Source organism: Xiphophorus couchianus, chromosome 15 (assembly GCF_001444195.1).
Source record: "Xiphophorus couchianus chromosome 15, X_couchianus-1.0, whole genome shotgun sequence".
In the NCBI taxonomy this organism is placed as follows: Eukaryota; Metazoa; Chordata; class Actinopteri; order Cyprinodontiformes; family Poeciliidae; genus Xiphophorus; species Xiphophorus couchianus.
Window position 1 is genome coordinate 11,418,927 of NC_040242.1, and position 16,699 is coordinate 11,435,625.

A 16,699-nucleotide genomic window follows, 5' to 3' on the forward strand; every position below is an offset into this window, starting at 1 on the left:
GTTGTTGCTGGTTGTTTGTTTAGGGAGCAATTACTTTTTATATAGGGCCAGACTGGTTTTGAACGCTTTTGTCCTTCATAAATGAAATCATCATTTGTTTTGGTGAATATGAAAGAATGTGAGCATGCTGTCCTCTGCAGCATGATTTCCGTCTCTGGGTGTGTGTTCTGTGTGTGTGCTCTTTATGGTTTGTGTTCCTCAAAACAAGGGGGTCCAAGTTGACACAGTGACAGTTCCTCGCGGAGCAACAGAGGGGCCCTGCTCTCCAACAACAGAGGCTTTGTTGCACTGCTCCTCTTGGCTTGTTCTGGACTTCCTTCTCCCTCTCTTTCTCTCGCTTTTTCCTCTCCTTTTTTAGTGAGCCCATTTTCTTGTCTGAAGTCTTAATTTGGGGCGCTGGCCAGTGGAGAGAGGGAAGTGAAGGGGGACCGAGGGAGGGAAGAACGGGGAAAAGGGAGAGGAGGCGCGGAGTGGTGATTGCTGCAGACGGACGGCCCTTTGTTCCTTCTTTCCCAGGCTCCTCTCTTGAGCCTCCGAGGCTCCAATTGCGCTGAAGCCTTCCAGCGAGAGTGGCAGAGGGAGGGAAGAAAAAGAGGGCACAATGATCTGTCCAACTGGAATCCTCTGTTAACAAATATACACACACACACACACACGCACCCCCACACACACATGCAAAAAACAGATGAAGAACAGGGGGAAGAAAGAAGCACAGATAAGAAGAACTAGCAGAAGAGGAAAACGGGGAAACAGGATGAGAAAAGGCTGAGGGACAGTCAAAAATGTTGTCAAGGTACACATAGTGACCACTAGGTGTCTCCAACACTGGTGTCACAAACGGGTGAGCCAGAATTAACACCCTACTGTACCAGGAAAAAAACAAAAAACAAACAAACAAAAAAAAAACTTTTCAAGATCTTCAATTAAAACTGGATCAGTTTGAGCAAAAAAAGGGATTTTTGCTAGAATTTCACATAAAATAGAAATGGAGCAAGAAAGTATGTAAGCATTTTTCTCATGGTCCACAGGACACACACCCACACTCAAACCCAAGAGTAGGTGATAAAAAGCTTAAAATGTCACACAGAAAGGGAATAAAGCCTTTACTAGGGACGACCCAAGGGTGTGTAAGGCCCTAAAGAGAGGTTTATTTGAGGCTCTCACTTTTGATGAAGCTCATCTCAGTTAATATCAACTTGTGAATCTAAGTTTAATCTTTCCTTTACAAGAAACAACTGGAAAAAAAATTACTGTCTGTTGGTCTGATTTATAATATGCACTACATGTAACACAAGCTGCAGAAATTATTACATTATCAATCAAACATGATTCTAACTTTCAAATAGTGAACAACTTCCTTAATATATAGAAATAAGGGTTGCAGTGCCTGATCATCTTTGTGTCATAATGTCAACATCATTCTGTCAAGAGGAGAATTTTAGTCAACTTATAAACTTTTAAAATTACTTTAGGGCGTGTTGTGGTGGCGCAGGGGGTTAGCATGCCCCACATTTGGAGGCCTTAGACCCGTGGACGTTGCGGGTTCGACTCCTGGTCCCGATGACCTTTGCCGCATGTCCTCCTTCAAAAATGGCGCCGGCTCAGCTGGCTGCCTGCAGACGCAGCTCCTGTCGTGTGTGTGTTAATCTGTGTATAAAAAATTCTTGCTGTAACTGCGAAATAATTTCCCTGCTGGGATGAATAAAGTAAGTTCTTCTTCTTAAACTGAGCCCCTGTTGGAGTATACAGGAGTTTAGATCATACAGGTGTTGAGGTAACTAGGTGTAAGGCTTCTTGTTTTATGGCAGAACCATAAGGGCAAATAATAAGCATCAAACTTATAAATAATAAATACAGCTGATAAAAACGATTCATACCATATTTTGTGTGAAAGTTTTTTATTATTACTTCCTTAAAAAAATCTTTGTATCAGAAAATTATTTTCCATTTGTTTGTTTTTTTCTATTTTAGAGAAATATTTGACATTCACATCTTGCAGAATATCCAGGATGTTTTCTGTTTATTTACGCAAAATAATAATTTTATCTGTTGTGCTAGAGTTGACTGTTCTTTTTTTTTAATTTAATGTGCAAAAAAAAAATGCTACATGTTAAAAACAGTGGCAACCAAATATGACTACAACCATTTGTGAACCCGTTCTGTATTACTTCAAGTGCTCCTTGGGGCCCCCAGACCAGCAGCGGGCCCTAAACTGTTGAAACGTTTGCGTATACGTAGTTCTGGCTTTGAATTTTAGTATCCTCCCTTCTACAAAATAATTTATGAACAGAAGATCTGTCATCTGTTACGTACTAGCTGCATTGAAACGTCGAAGCAAACCTGTCTAACTTGTAAAAAAAAAGGCCTTTTAAGGATAAACGCTCTTGAACCCGAGTGTGCGATAAAGAGCGACCACGGAGGGAGGAGGGGCGCGCCGAGGGACCTTGGGGAGCCGTGTCAACGTTTTGTGTGCCGGAGCAGGGACAAACTTTGGGCAAACATTGGGAAAGGCTGGCAGACCTTTTGAGATAGTCGGCCGTTGATCTGAAGACTGGGAAGCTAAAGTCCGCTATCTCCTGTGTGATACGGCAGCCAAGGTCTTGCTGACACACAGAACAAACATGGATACCTGAAGACAATGACCTTTGAACCACTAGGTGAGCGAGATGAGGGGAAAAACAGGAAGTGGTGAAAGTGACTCTGGTGACTTCCACCCTGCAGGCCAAGAATGAACCAGGTGTAATGATTGTAAGTACATGGGTCACTGTACATAAAAAGCTCACTCACACACACACCTTACAAAACACAGATGTGGTGTGTGGGAGGGCGTGCATGTGTGTGTGTGAGATGCAGGAAGCGAGAAAGTGAGTCTTCAGATGTAGCGACAGATGGTATTTGATTACAGAGCAGACGGTCGGTGTTGTACAAAGATGCTGTCTCAGCCCAACCTAAGGAGCTGTAGCCTCCGGTTAAGGCGAGCGGAGGGAGGCGGGCGGAGGACGAGAGGGAAAAGGAACATAGGAGCAAAGGAGGGGGGAGTAGAAAAGAATAAAAGCGAGCAAGAAAGACACAAAAGAGGCAACTCCAAAAAATGAGCATCAAAGCAAAAAAGAGAAAAGCAAGTCAGGAGAGAACAAAGGAAAAAAAGGAACAGAGCGATGGGCTGGCATGCTGGAAAGTACAGAGGAGGTCACGATAAGAAAACAGCAAAATGACGCAGAGAGAACAAAACCATACTTTTTTTTTTAAATAGCCTTTTTAAACAATTCCCAAACTACTAACAGAAACACCCCCCCAAAAGGTAAAGTCTGTGGGCGAATCTTAAACATGTTCTCTTTTAAAAACTTTAAAACAATTAAATTTCTGGACAGCTATCATTGAGGGATCATTATGCATTTTATTACAACTTTTTCTGGAGTTGATAAACGGATCAAACCAGAATATAGTTACTGTCACTGTAAATAAAATGTAATTAATAAGTCTTTGGAAAAACAATACATAAAACAATATGTATCTAGTTGTTTTTGTATGACCACAGTTTTTTGCTCTACTATACCTTCAACAATTTTAGGCGACTTTACATCGATAATAGAATAAAAATAATTTCCTCCCTTTGCAGTAAATAAGTATCAGTGTCATGTCAAATAGACACGAAAATACCATGTCAATCTGTTTTGCTAATATGTGAATAATTATATATTATAATAATCAAATTCTTGAAGTCCATCATTGCAGTCTGTCAGAATAAAAGTCTTCCTTTTATTCAAGGATAAAAACCTATTTCATTAAAAACAAAAAAACTTTTTTCAACTCTTATTTGTCACAACATAGAGGCTTGTTCTCCACAATAACAGAGGGCGTGGTTCATAAATTAAATGCTTCGGAGCATTCAATGCTGGAGAAACAAGTTTGGAGATATCAGGATAATAAAATGATTTTCAAAGGTCAGTTTCTGATCTGGATCTGGGCCAAACTGCCAGTCAGTCTGGACCCAGTCAACAGGTGTTAACTGTGGCCAGACAGTGTACAAAGTGTATGGTAAGTTGAAGTTCATTATGAGTGTTATGCTGCTATGACAACATAAAAAATTAAGTACGTATTTATGGTACAAAAAAAGGTAAGAGGCAGAAATTGCCATGAGCATATATCTCAGGAGGAGTAAGACGAATGTTTGCAAAGTATTTTGTCACACAGTCTGAGAAATAAATTGCAAAGTTCTGTGCATTTTTGGTGAGTTTGTAGTTCAAATACTCCAGTTAAAATATAGTTAATTGCTGTCAAAACAAAGTAAATCAAGATCACCAACAAAGCATCCTGCAGATTCTTATAATGAGTAAGTAAGAGCACAATCGCATTGCATTTCAAAACATTTAGCAAAAATAATATATATTATATAACTGATGTGATTGTTTAAGATTGTTAAAAACCATAGCAGTAGCCCCATAAAATATGGGTTCTTTTACTTTGTAAAACAAATTTGAAAACAAGTAACTCTGATAAAGTAATAGGTTAAGCAGCTCACTGAAGACAAACAGGCTCATATTTTAACACTGAGATTCTGTGTGTTCTGCTTGGGAATCTGTAATCTGTGTTTGGTGTGACAATGTCTTGTTGCACTTACTTTTTTCATTGTTATGTGTAACAAAAATATTTGGTATTGTCATTAAACTAATCAAGTAGATTATTATGAATGTTTTTTAAAAAAATCATTATTATGACTGATTTTTTAAAATCAGTCATAATAATTTGGGTAAAGGTAACAGATCATTAAACACAACACTTGTATTTTGAAAGTGAATGCATTAAAATGAAATTATTTCTAAGTGATCTGGATATCAGATTTTTTCCCCCTAGAAATTAGATTTAGATCTTTTAAATATTAAGTTAGAGAACTCCTGGTGTAAAATATTGTTTTATAATTGAAACGAATAATTATTTTTCAGTGTCAGTCTTTACAATCTTGTAGATGCTTTGAAAAATAATAAACAAGCCACATGCCGTTGACATTTTCCACTCTCATTTTTTATTTTTATTTATCTTTTTCTGCATTTAGCACAAGCTTGCATATATACTGCACATACATTCAGTTCATAGAGGGTGAAGGCACAAAAGGCAATTTGACTACTGGTTCTTTGTTGGGCTGGGCCAAAACAACACAGGGGGAAAAATAAAACATCTCAAAAGAAGAAAAAAGTCTTTAAACTAGTTTCAAGCTTTCTAGCTCCACCCTCTACCCAGTCAAACCCATTATCTAGCCAGTTCCATTAAGCTGCCTGATCTTCATTCAGCATTTCTATCAATTACATAAAAAAACTTTGAAATTCACTTTCAAATAAAAAAGGCTGAAATCTTTTAAATTGATTCAGCTTGTTTCAATGCAGTGCAGCTTTCGCTGGATGGAAGGAAATCCAAAACGAACAACATGAAATAAATTAGGATAAATTAAACCAATAAATTACACAAAATCTGCAGACACAAATAGACACCAGTAATTGGAGAAAGAAGTACAGCAGCCACGTTATGAGTTTTATGTTACAACCTGTCACTATTCAGACTGTAGAAAAACATGGCTGTTCCAGTTGGAATCACTGCACTAATAATGTCATAGAAAAAGCATGAACAAAACACTATTTACATAAACATATTGCTAAGTTATACAAAGGCCGTATTTATCAATGTAAGCCCACGTCATTATTATTTACAATAAAAGAGGAGCAGTGTAATAATAATAATAATAATAATAATAATAACGTTTTAAAGAAAGGATTTACCACCAAAAGCCTTAAATCAAAATCCTCTTTCAAACAGGTCAGAAACAGATCAGAAGAAATTATCACAACACACACACACACACACACACACACACGCCCACACGCCCACACACCAAAACACATGTTGCCAATGCTTAATGAGAATCGTTTACATGTCAGGATGGTACTCCCAGGGGTGGGGGAGGGCACACAGTGTTGAGAATTGTGTCACTCAGTGGTTCACAGGTTCTCATAATCGGTCTTTTCTTTCACACAGACGCAAACACTTGTATACAGTACATGTCGCAAACAAACGTACGGATGAGCACACAGAAAATCCACAAATATTTACCAAACAATAAAAAAAATGGCCCTATATGAATTTTACGTCTGCCTCCAGCCTCTTTAATCAAAGCATATATGTACAAATTTTCTTTCCATGGCTAGTCTGACTGCAAGGTCCTGTCTATTTCCTGGATTCGGTCTAAGTCTATGTTGGCGACCACCTGTGCCATGATGGCCCCATCGCTCGGTAAAAGAAACCACAACGCTGGTGCAACTTCAAGAGTACTGCCGATGGGAGATGGGCAGTACTCCGCTAAAGGCCTGGCAGGGGTGTGCGTGGGTGGGGGACCCAAGGGACTGGCTGTTTTTGTATTTTTTGGAGATTTATCCCCACCCCCCCAACTTAGTCTTTTAATCACTCACTCCTCTCTAGCACTCTTACCGATCATATAAAAAATCTGTACAAGTATTTTGTTTCATCCTGACATATTGACATTTGCCACAATAGTTCATACTCTTGAAATGTGCCTAAAATTTCTAAACACATTTCTTTCTCAACAAGATATTAATTCAACTCGTAACAAGAAAAATAAAGACACAAAAGAAATTAAACTGTCCAAAAAAGGTGTAAAAACCTACCCCTATTCCTCCTAGTTGAGAAATTTCCAAGTATTAAATTCAATAAAATTGCCACCTAAATTACCCTCATTAGCTGCTTTATTAAACCTTTTCTTTTCAAAGATCCTTCAGGAACTGAAGATATTTTCATAAATTACCAGAAAATGCTAGAACAGAACTTCAATATCTTTTTATCATAAATATCAAATGACAACTGAAAATGAAAACTTGACAAAAATAATAATGTTTCACAATCGTTAGGCATAGAAACTATATTACATCAGGGTGGAGTTTCAGGAAGGGCAGGGAGGGGAGCGATAATAATCTGCGCATCAGATAAAAGTCTTTCCTTTCTCCCTTTTGTTTGTGACGCTTTAGAGCCCTTAGCTGGTGCTTTGAGACTCAGGCATCCTTCAGTGCGAAAAGTGTCTGGGTCGTTTTCTCAGGGCTCCCAATCTTAAGAAGAAACACTGTCCAGGGAGGAGAAGGAGAGGGGGACATAATGAAGGGAGTAGCTCTAAGTCTTTTGCTGCTGCCTTTTGTTAGGTGCTTTGTCTCGCTTAGACGAGTCAGCAGGTCAAGCAAGCAACCTGGTCCTTTTGATCTTTTGTGAAACACAAAGACATCCTATAAGATAATGACTCCAAGGTGAGATCAACAGCTAGCTTGCACGCACTTTCAAGTCAACTTTTTCCTTCACGTTTATTAAGCCTGAGAGAGGGTGGATGAAAGCACACAGTCACACACAAATGAATAACTCTAAAAATATGTGCAATTAAGGAGGGGGAAAAAAAAATCTGGGTTATATTATCACAGGTAAAATTCTGTGGACCGCCATTTAGCAATCTGGGCACTGTGGTTTTCAAGCAAATTACACTTTGGGTCTGAAAACGAAGCCGCTTTGAGACAGCGGGGCAGAGCGGAGAGCTCCAGGTGTGCGTTGTACAACGCTCTGCTCCATTGTTTCTGATCTTTGTAGTGCTGAGAACTTCTCCGTCTACCCTCAGGGTGAGTGCTCACCTCCGACCTTGAACTGTTACTTTGTAGAAAAAAGCAAGATCACTCACAGGCAGATGAACATGGAAAAAAGATGCCACTGCCGCATGTGTCCATGTGTCAGAAATAATGAATGGGTTGGTTTTCGCCTGTTGGATAATTTGTATATCTGGCAGATTTTGGTTTAAAGTAATTATCATTCAACCAAGAAGTTTGTTTATGGTAGGCAGAGTCTCACTCAAAAGAGAATAAAATGATTTAAAAGGAGCACCTAATTAAAACAAAAAGGAAGAGATATCTTTATTTGTATTATATCACACAAACCCTTCTTATAATTGCTGACCAGTTTTCATAGGACTCCGTTGGTATTTGATAATATATCTTTGGTGGTAATCAACTCTGTCTCTAGGAGAGGAAGGCCTTTTAGTTATCACCCTAATTTTTAGATTTCTTCACAGGTTCTCAATGGAATTCAGGTTTTGCCTAAATCTAATTGGTTAACATCTCTTCCAGTCATAAGAAACACGTTGGTAAAAGATTATTTAAAACCAGGAATATGGATAATTTTGACTGTATACACCACAAAACAGTTGGTCAAATTGTTACGGTTGATTTGTGTGTGCACACGTGTGTGTGTGTTGCTTCAAGCTACGTTTATCTACAATATCCTGAAATATTCAAGTATCATCTGCAAATAAAGCAACTTTAGCATGTCATTTTCACTTCGCATAGGATTATTAGAGCAGAAGCCTAACTAGTAATCAGGCTGTGCTCATCTTATAAGAGCTGGATATAAATAGTACACAAATACAGATGAGCAGTTGTACACTTTCAGGTGGAGCACCATCTGAAACGTTGCTAATTTAAAGATGAGTATGAAGAAAAAAAACACAAATATAATGTGTTCAATTTGTATTTCTGTACTCTTTTATGTGAAGTGTTACTGCAACATTTTTTAGACACAGTGTTACTAATTAGGGACATTTTTACTCCAATCAAACAGAAAACCTGACATGATTGCTTTTATGAAGAAACTTGAGCAAAGAAGTTGCAAAGAAGGATGGAGGGAAATATGGTGGAGAAAGTATTTAGGAATTTAAATGCGCTTGGAGTAATATTAATAATAATTTATTTTTCTTCTGCAACGGCATCAAGGGACAAACAAATCTTGAAGTGCCAATCTTCAGCAAGCAAAAAATGACAAATAATCATAAACAACAATAAGAATATTAATCAAAATAATGTACACCCAATAAACACAATGCCCTGCTTTTAAGGGAAAATACACTTCAAAAGGTGGTAGACTTCAGTAGCCTCTTAAAACCAGTCCAAGTTCTGCAGACCAGTGCTGACACGAGTCCAGTTTTAGTCCAGTCAATAAACATAGTAGGTCTCAATTTTGTGTGCATGTGTGTCTTCTTCGTGACATCTTATAAAGCAGAGTCTATTGGGCAGCCAAGCAGGAAACGGTTCGTCAGGATGCCCCTAGAACTGGAGGGATACAGTTTCTTAGTAAACCCTGCCTGTTTTTGTAGTGGTGTAACTGCAAAGTCCCTCCGCACACTCAGGTAGTATTGTTCATAAAACAGGCCATACAGGTGAGGGCTCACACAGTCCAAAAACACCCAGTAATAAAAGTCTCTTCACTTCAGAATGTTAGAAAAACAAAACATATAATAATATATGAACAACAACACAATAGCTAGATCATTTAGGAAATGCCACAGAGGCCTTAGTTTGGGAATGCTACTCCATAACTTTTATACATTCAAAAATAATAATAAAAGAACAAAAAAATCAAACGTTTAGTTAGAAATAATAATTAAAAAAAACTAAGGGGGAATTTTTGAAAAATTCAATTAAATCAGAAACGACAAACAAAATAAGCGCAAAGAGATGAGCAGAGCTGGAGGTGTAGAATGAATTTTACTCATGTAGAAGCTCCTGAAGGCAATTTGGGGACTTGAAGATCTCAGGGACCTCGCTGTCCAGTTTGCAGATGACCTTGTAGATGGCCTTCTTCCAGGATGGGTCCACGTCTTTGCCGGCCACAATGGCATTAAAGAACTCCCGCAATGTAATCTCAGCCACCTCCAGGAAACGATCAGGGACCTTAGTGGACAAAGAGAAGAAGGGAACATTAGAATTTAATTTTTGGGGTGATTTTCTCAAGTTGCCTGCAGCATCTATCAGGTTTTCTTCCGGCTTGTTCATCATTTAGCTTGATTCATCTTTCCATGAACTTCAACCAACATTTTTATCTTTATCAACGAACAGCATTCTCATAGTAAGATGCTGCCACCACCATTTAGGACAAAGAGTTCAGTTTTAGTCTAATCTGACTAGAGCGCTTTCTTTAGAAAGTTTACATGTGTTGTGGAAAGTTTTAAATGGGATTGAAAAACACACTTTTCCATTAAGGCCAACTGATGTTTCTGGTTGTAATAAAGCAAAATGTGAAAACATTAAAGAGTTGTAAATACTTTTGCATGCCACTGTGAATTGAATATCTTCTAGGGTAGTGTATCTTGATATCTTCACTGTGGATGTAAAACCATAAATCTCCTCTGTGTACTTCCTTAAAATGCGATTGAGGTGGCAGCCTGAGAAAAAAGTAACTTCTTGTGTATACTCAGGTTCATCACGCTTCTCACTCCCCGCCCCTTCTGCAGCAACATGGCACATGTGACATGTTTATGGCTCTCGCTGCAAATCTGTGACCAACTGAGACAGCGGAGTCGACTTGAAGAGCGACAGAGAGGTGCTGGCGAAAGAGGAAGTACTAAATGCTCTGGGAACGGGGAGACACGCCGCCTCTTTAGTGTCCCTGACAGCAGCGCTCACCGACACCGCGGAGATGATTAGTCTGGCAAAGATCTGTGACACCTTCCCCCAAGCCAACACTCTGTCACACATACACACACGCCCACACACGCCTGCACACGCACTTATGCAGGCGTGAGCACACACACTAGCGCACACACCTTCTTGTGCCAAGGAGATGACACATCCTGTATGGTGACACACACACTTTAGCTACCCTGGTGTATTTGGCTCTTTCCTCGACTCAGAGCTCAGGGCGATGCAGCCTTCAGGGGTCACCTGCTTGGATAGTGCTGACTGTCTCCCTGCCCGCTTCTCTTGATACACACACAGACACATATTGTCCCACACACACACACACACACATATATAGATACAGCAGCAGCTAGTCTAAACGCCTGACAGTGCGCGCTCCTCTCCTAGTGTCCTGCAGATACTCATCAGGAGTGTCAGGACACAGCAAGGTTAGTGGACACACACGATGAACACACACATGCAGGGTTTATTCACACTCTTAGAAACACATGGGACAGCCCACCCACCCCCTCTTGGGGTGATGAATGGCGTGTGGTGTGTATGTTATTCTGTGGAAGTGAAAAGGTGAGTCATGAATAAGGAGCTTGGATGCTATAACCCAATTCCCTAAATATTGAATCCCCCTGTCCAGAGGAGTGGAAGAGGATATAATTCATTGTTTGGGCTGTTTGTAGCTTCCGAAATACTGGCACAATAACCCTGGCACGAGGGCAAGGTAATGCGTGTGCCACGGCATGTTTGTGCAATTGCCTGCGCACGCTGTTCCCCATAGACTCCGCTGACTGGCCAAAGGAGCGCAGCACCCTGGCCGCTGGATGCAGGCAGTGCTGCATTACTAAGAATATTCCTGCATGGAATTTCTCCTGACGTTTTGACTATAAAAGGACAGCAAAACGCTGACTGCAAGGAGAAAGCAATGTCAAGGAGAAAAGGGTATTGGTATTTCAGATCCTCTTGACTGTGAGAGGGGGAGGGAGGGAGCGATGGTGAGGGAAGGAGGGGCTGAGAAGAGTCTAAGGAGAGAGGGTGGAACAACAGAACAGAGGGAGTTATTCCTGTCCCACAAGCCTTTGTTTTGCCACTACATGTGAGGCGCATATGAGTGAACTGCCCCCTGACCACCAGTGAGCCCTAACTGTTTGCACCCCCCACTCTTTTACCAGACTCTCCGCTTGTCTCCATCCTTCTCTGTAGGGTCAGCTGTTGGGCCTTTGTTCCACAGGCATTGTGGAGGATTATCCAGTGTGGCTGTTCATTTGCTCTGCTGTCCGGTAAATGGGGCCAATCGCGTGGCTCACAATCCTTCATACATATTTCATAGGGCTTTTTAACAACTTCTCAGCAGAGCCCAAAATTAAAACACAGATGCAAGAGGAGGGGAGGCGATAAAGGATGGAGAGTTTTTTGTGAGGTTTGCAGCAGCACTTGGAAAAGGCAAACAAGGTGATTGAGGCCTAGTCCTCTTAACACAAAAAAAAAAAAAAAAAAATTCTGGTGCATTTACAGCCTCACATGTGGATATAAACTGAGTCTTAGATGACAAAACTCCCCAAAAAGACAAAAAAATAAAAAATAAAATAAATAAATGGTAGGCCTTTTATGACTTTCTTATACTGAGCTGACACTGTTTGAAGTAAGCTTCAAATCAGGAAATTATATCAGAGAAAATAAAGGGTAAATTATGTCAAATTAGACAAAAATGTCACTGCTTTATTTTCAAAGCTGTTAACATAGGTGTAAATACCAACTGTGGCCAATTGCAGCATTTTTTGATGATAAATACAACATAGTTTTTTTCAAAAACAGGAAGGAGCATTAAAAAACTATCTAGTGAGGTGTGGACTAGTCATCCAGATGTTATTAAAACCATGCGCATAAAGGCCGACTACCACAACAACTTTCTTTTCAGAAAGCTTCCAATGTGAGCTCAAAAAGTGACTTGAACCAAAAAAATGTCAGGCAAGACAAAAAACTTTTGTTTTGGAAGAAACTTTTAAATTGTTACTCAAGTCAATAAAAAAACCCGCAAGCATTGGCCAATGAAACACTATAAAAAACGGAGGAAAGTTCAATCAAAACTCAACTCCACATATGCATCATAAAAAAACAAACCCAGCACTGCTTTAGCCATGCTCAGGATCTTCTGCTATTGGATTTGAACTGCTATTGTCAATGTAGTTGCCACACACTGGTTCATTATTTTTTTTATTTACAACCTTTTTGATTAAAATAAAAAAAATTGTAGGCACATATTTTTCTTTTAATAAAACGTTTAAGAAATATATGGAGCAGTGTTTGGTCTTGTTGTGCATTTTTGCATGAAGATCAAGTATTCCCTCTATAGCTATTATTAGACATCCACTTTCCAGATATTATTCTAAAGTGTTCAGTGTCTGACGAAGTAGATATGTGGATGATATTCAAGATAACTTCATAGTATTCTGATTTTGTTATGAAAAACACAGCAATATAAAGAAATAACTTGCCATGTAAAGCTTGAGAAATTACAGGATTCATATTTTTTGATGGTGAGAGCTAACACAAAAACCATTTGAAAGATTCCAGGCAACTTGTAGCAATTAGCTGGAATTGATTGTCTCCCCCTCTGTGCTGCAAGAATGACTTCATTTTCCATTAAGTGTAAAAATGACAACAAATACAGGAAAGATTTTTTTTCAGTCCTTGAGGACTGATGCCCAGCAGGTTTTAAATCTTCTTCTGGTTTAGTTAATTGAAGTATTTGAATTATCTGTACTGAAACACACCTAGCATCCATCTGAAACCTGCAGGACACCAGACCTGAAGGGTTGGGACACCCCACCGTTGTTTGGGACAACCATCATACCATATGGACTTCTGTCCCTCTGTCCTGTTTATAAAATAAAAGCAATGATTTTCATATGAAAGGAGCCAGATTATGTCCATAACATAGAACTATATGTTGAAAATTACCAGATGAATATAGACTCAATATTTAGTGCAAAAAACACAAAGGACACAAGTGACAGAATGTTCAAAAAAACAGCTCTCGTGAAAGCTGATACTTATGCAGCTATTACCTTGTGTAACTTTATATGAAAAAAAGAAGACAAGGACGAAAGGCTGATGAAAAATCCACAAAGGTGATAAATCTGTGCCTTCCTAACCCCTCACATTGTGCTCTGTGTTGGATAAATACCAATCAAGAGGGACAGACCAAAGCAAGACAGAAAAAAGAAAAGAGAGTCTGATAGCAATGAGGCAGTTAATCACTCCTTTACACTGTCTCCCCGTCACCCCAACAACTCTCCCCCATTCTCTCCATCTCTCCCTCTTGTGACAGGTTGCTTTGAGACAGAAGGATAAGCTCTTTTTCAGAGAGAGGGAATCGGATTTCCTGCTTTTTGATGAGATAATAAAATATGACGGAGGACAAAGGGAGCCTGTGGATGGCTTGCTGGGAGCCATTCATTCCAGGAGCAGCAGCTCCTGTCTTAAGACTGCTTAGACAAACGTTTAAAAAGGTAGCCAGAGGCCCCAAAGCCTTCAAATTCAGGCTACTGTTACACACCAAGTGTAGAGATATATGTGTGTGTGTGTGTATCTGTGTTTCGTTAAAGCCTGAGAAATCTCTTCTTTCTGGGTGACTCAGGGTTGGCTGTTTGTTTGACCAGCGTGTTTCTCCCCTTTGCTTTTGGGAACTGTCAGGAGATGTATTGCACCTTCTATTTGCACAGTGTTAGCCAAACAAGACAAGACCCTGGAAGATAAGGCTGTGTGTATGTGTGCATGCACAAGAGAGGGTGTTTGCTAGCAAGCTGTTGCCTTGAAGGATGAAATGCAGGGACACAACATAAGCCCCATGCTACAGCCAGGTTAATTCCTAACTCCAACCAAGCCTGGGAATATCAGCACTTCCCATGTTTTCCATACCCTGTGTTTAGATCTGTGTGGCAGGAACATTTTTAAATGATGGTATCCAAGGTTGCCGTGTTGCAAGAAGATTCAATGGTTCAGACTCGTGTACCTCACGTATCTGCTCCAATCAATAATCTACAAAGGCCTTGATAAGCCCTTGGCCCACACTGTCACTTTATGCAAACACAACCCATGTCCCTCTCTTGCTACCCCTCACCATGCTTGTCCCCTGGCCCCTTAGCACTGATAACACTGTGGCATGGCTGAAACGTCAAACAGCCACAAAAGCAAAGCAAGTGGCAAGTAGGAACGGTTCCTGAAATTAATTCACTCTTAATTTATTGATTTACATTCTTCATCTTCACAGCCTTCTGTATTGAAATGATACAATTCAGCTCCTTAGGTCTATCTCTTGTGAGGTCTGTTCTTCAGAGACTGTTGGGATGGGAAAAGGGCCTCAAAGCTGAGCAAACATCAGCCACCCTCACTCCACTGATAGCCTTGAGAATGTAGAGCCTTGAGGGGCTGCCGTTGTGTATATATGTGTATGTGGATTTGTATCTAGTGGAAAGCTTGGTGTGTTTTTGTGTGCAGAAGCATTAGCGTCACATGGTAGTCTTCTCAAGGTGCACCTCCAAGAGAGAGTCAAGGACAGGACAGGGTCAAAGACACTGAAGTTGTTCTCCTTTGTGCCTGGACTTCCACCCTTAGACACATAGTAGTTGAACATGTATTTGGTATCTCTTTGACATCCATTTTCTTTTCTGCTGCACCCTGAGTTTGACAAAAACTAAGTCATGTTAAAATCAAGAAATTTTATGTAATGTTTTGAGATTTTCCATACTAAAAAGCTAAAAGTAGCACATAAATTGTACTGAAACTACATCTTTGCCTGTTTTGCATATAGGGACTGAAGTAGTTGCCCATTATTCTTTAAAATATTTCAAATTATGTTGGATTGGGCAGACATTGCTTGTGGACCTCAATTTTTAAGCCTTGTCACGTTCTGGACTTTGACTGGGCCAATTCTTTTTCTTCCACTTCCCAATTACAAATCCGTTGGTTTGATGTAACACCTAAAATTCCAATATAACAAACTGAAAATGTGGTTTTATCATGTGAAAATGTTCACGTGTACATACATTTGGACAGGAACTACATCAAAATCTACAAATCTACAGTTTTTTTTCTGAATCTATGATTTCAGAAAAATTGAAATCATAGATTTAAACCTTGTTTAGAGACTTAGAAATTCACTGCCTGATATTATACGGTGTCCTCAGCTGAGAGAAAACAATCTAAATGAAGGAGGGGAGACGGGGGTCACTGAGTGCTGGGCCTCTGAGGTCAGGAAGTCAACCGAGCTTTGAGAGACTGAGAGCACAGGAGGCATCAGGGAAAGAAAGGAGCGAGGGAGTCTGGAAGATAGGAGCAGGACATCTGGAGAGGAGGAGAACAGGGGGAGGGATGAAGAGGAGGAAGGAGGGTGGGTGGGTTTGGGAACAACAAAAGATGGGAGATAAGGAGCTGGAACGCAGGAGAGAGGTTGGAAGATGGATGGATTGATGGATGGATAGAGGGGGGGAGAGAGACTGTGAGGGTAAGTGAAAGATGGAAATGGCAGGGGAAGAAAGGAGAAATAATAAACTGCAGATTGGATTGAAGGAAAGGGAGTTTGGCATCAGCAGGGGGAGGAAAAAGGGAGTATGAAGGGGCCGTGGGGGGAGTGGTGTCTTGACACATCTGCAGCTCTGATGCACGCCCTGGTCATTTTTGGCATGCGTCCCTTTGCCACGCTTCATTAGTCTGACACACACACGGACGGAGACCAAAATGGTCCAGAAATAATGACATAATCAGCAGCTGTGCCACAGAGAGCAGGCTGCCCTGCACAAGGTGACCAGGGACAGAAGGAGGAGGGGAAGACGAACAGAGGAAAAGGAGGAGGTAGGCTGAAATCTAGCACTAACAAAGTGCCGTGAGATAAGGTGTGTGTGAGCAGGTGTGGAAAAGGAGTGAAAACATCATATAAGTCTTAATGTTTAAGTGTCTCTTTGCTATTTATTTTGCCCCAGGTGCTACACACACCACTCTGGTCATTTAATCACATCTGATTGTGTGAATCAACAGAACACAATGAGGAAAGAATCTGTCAGAATACATATATAATTGGGGGGTTTAATAGCAGTGAGATGAGAAGCCGATTACCTTTTTTTAATTTCACAAAAAATCACAGAAATGAAACAAGAAAAACATCTTGGATATTTACTGTGGAGGCTCATTTAAGATTAATT

General features: G+C 40.1%; 1 protein-coding gene across 2 annotated transcripts in view; it reads right to left on the minus strand.

The window, feature by feature from the left end:
- Window positions 1-5,000: 5,000 nt before the first annotated feature.
- LOC114158736 (prospero homeobox protein 1) overlaps window positions 5,001-16,699 on the minus strand; it is a 35,874-nt gene continuing 24,175 nt past the window's right edge. For both annotated transcript variants that reach the window (XM_028040540.1, XM_028040538.1), the window contains exon 5: window positions 5,001-9,761. In XM_028040540.1, the coding sequence (XP_027896341.1) occupies window positions 9,576-9,761 (186 nt within the window). In that variant the 3' untranslated portion in view covers window positions 5,001-9,575. The remainder of the gene's footprint in view (window positions 9,762-16,699) is intronic.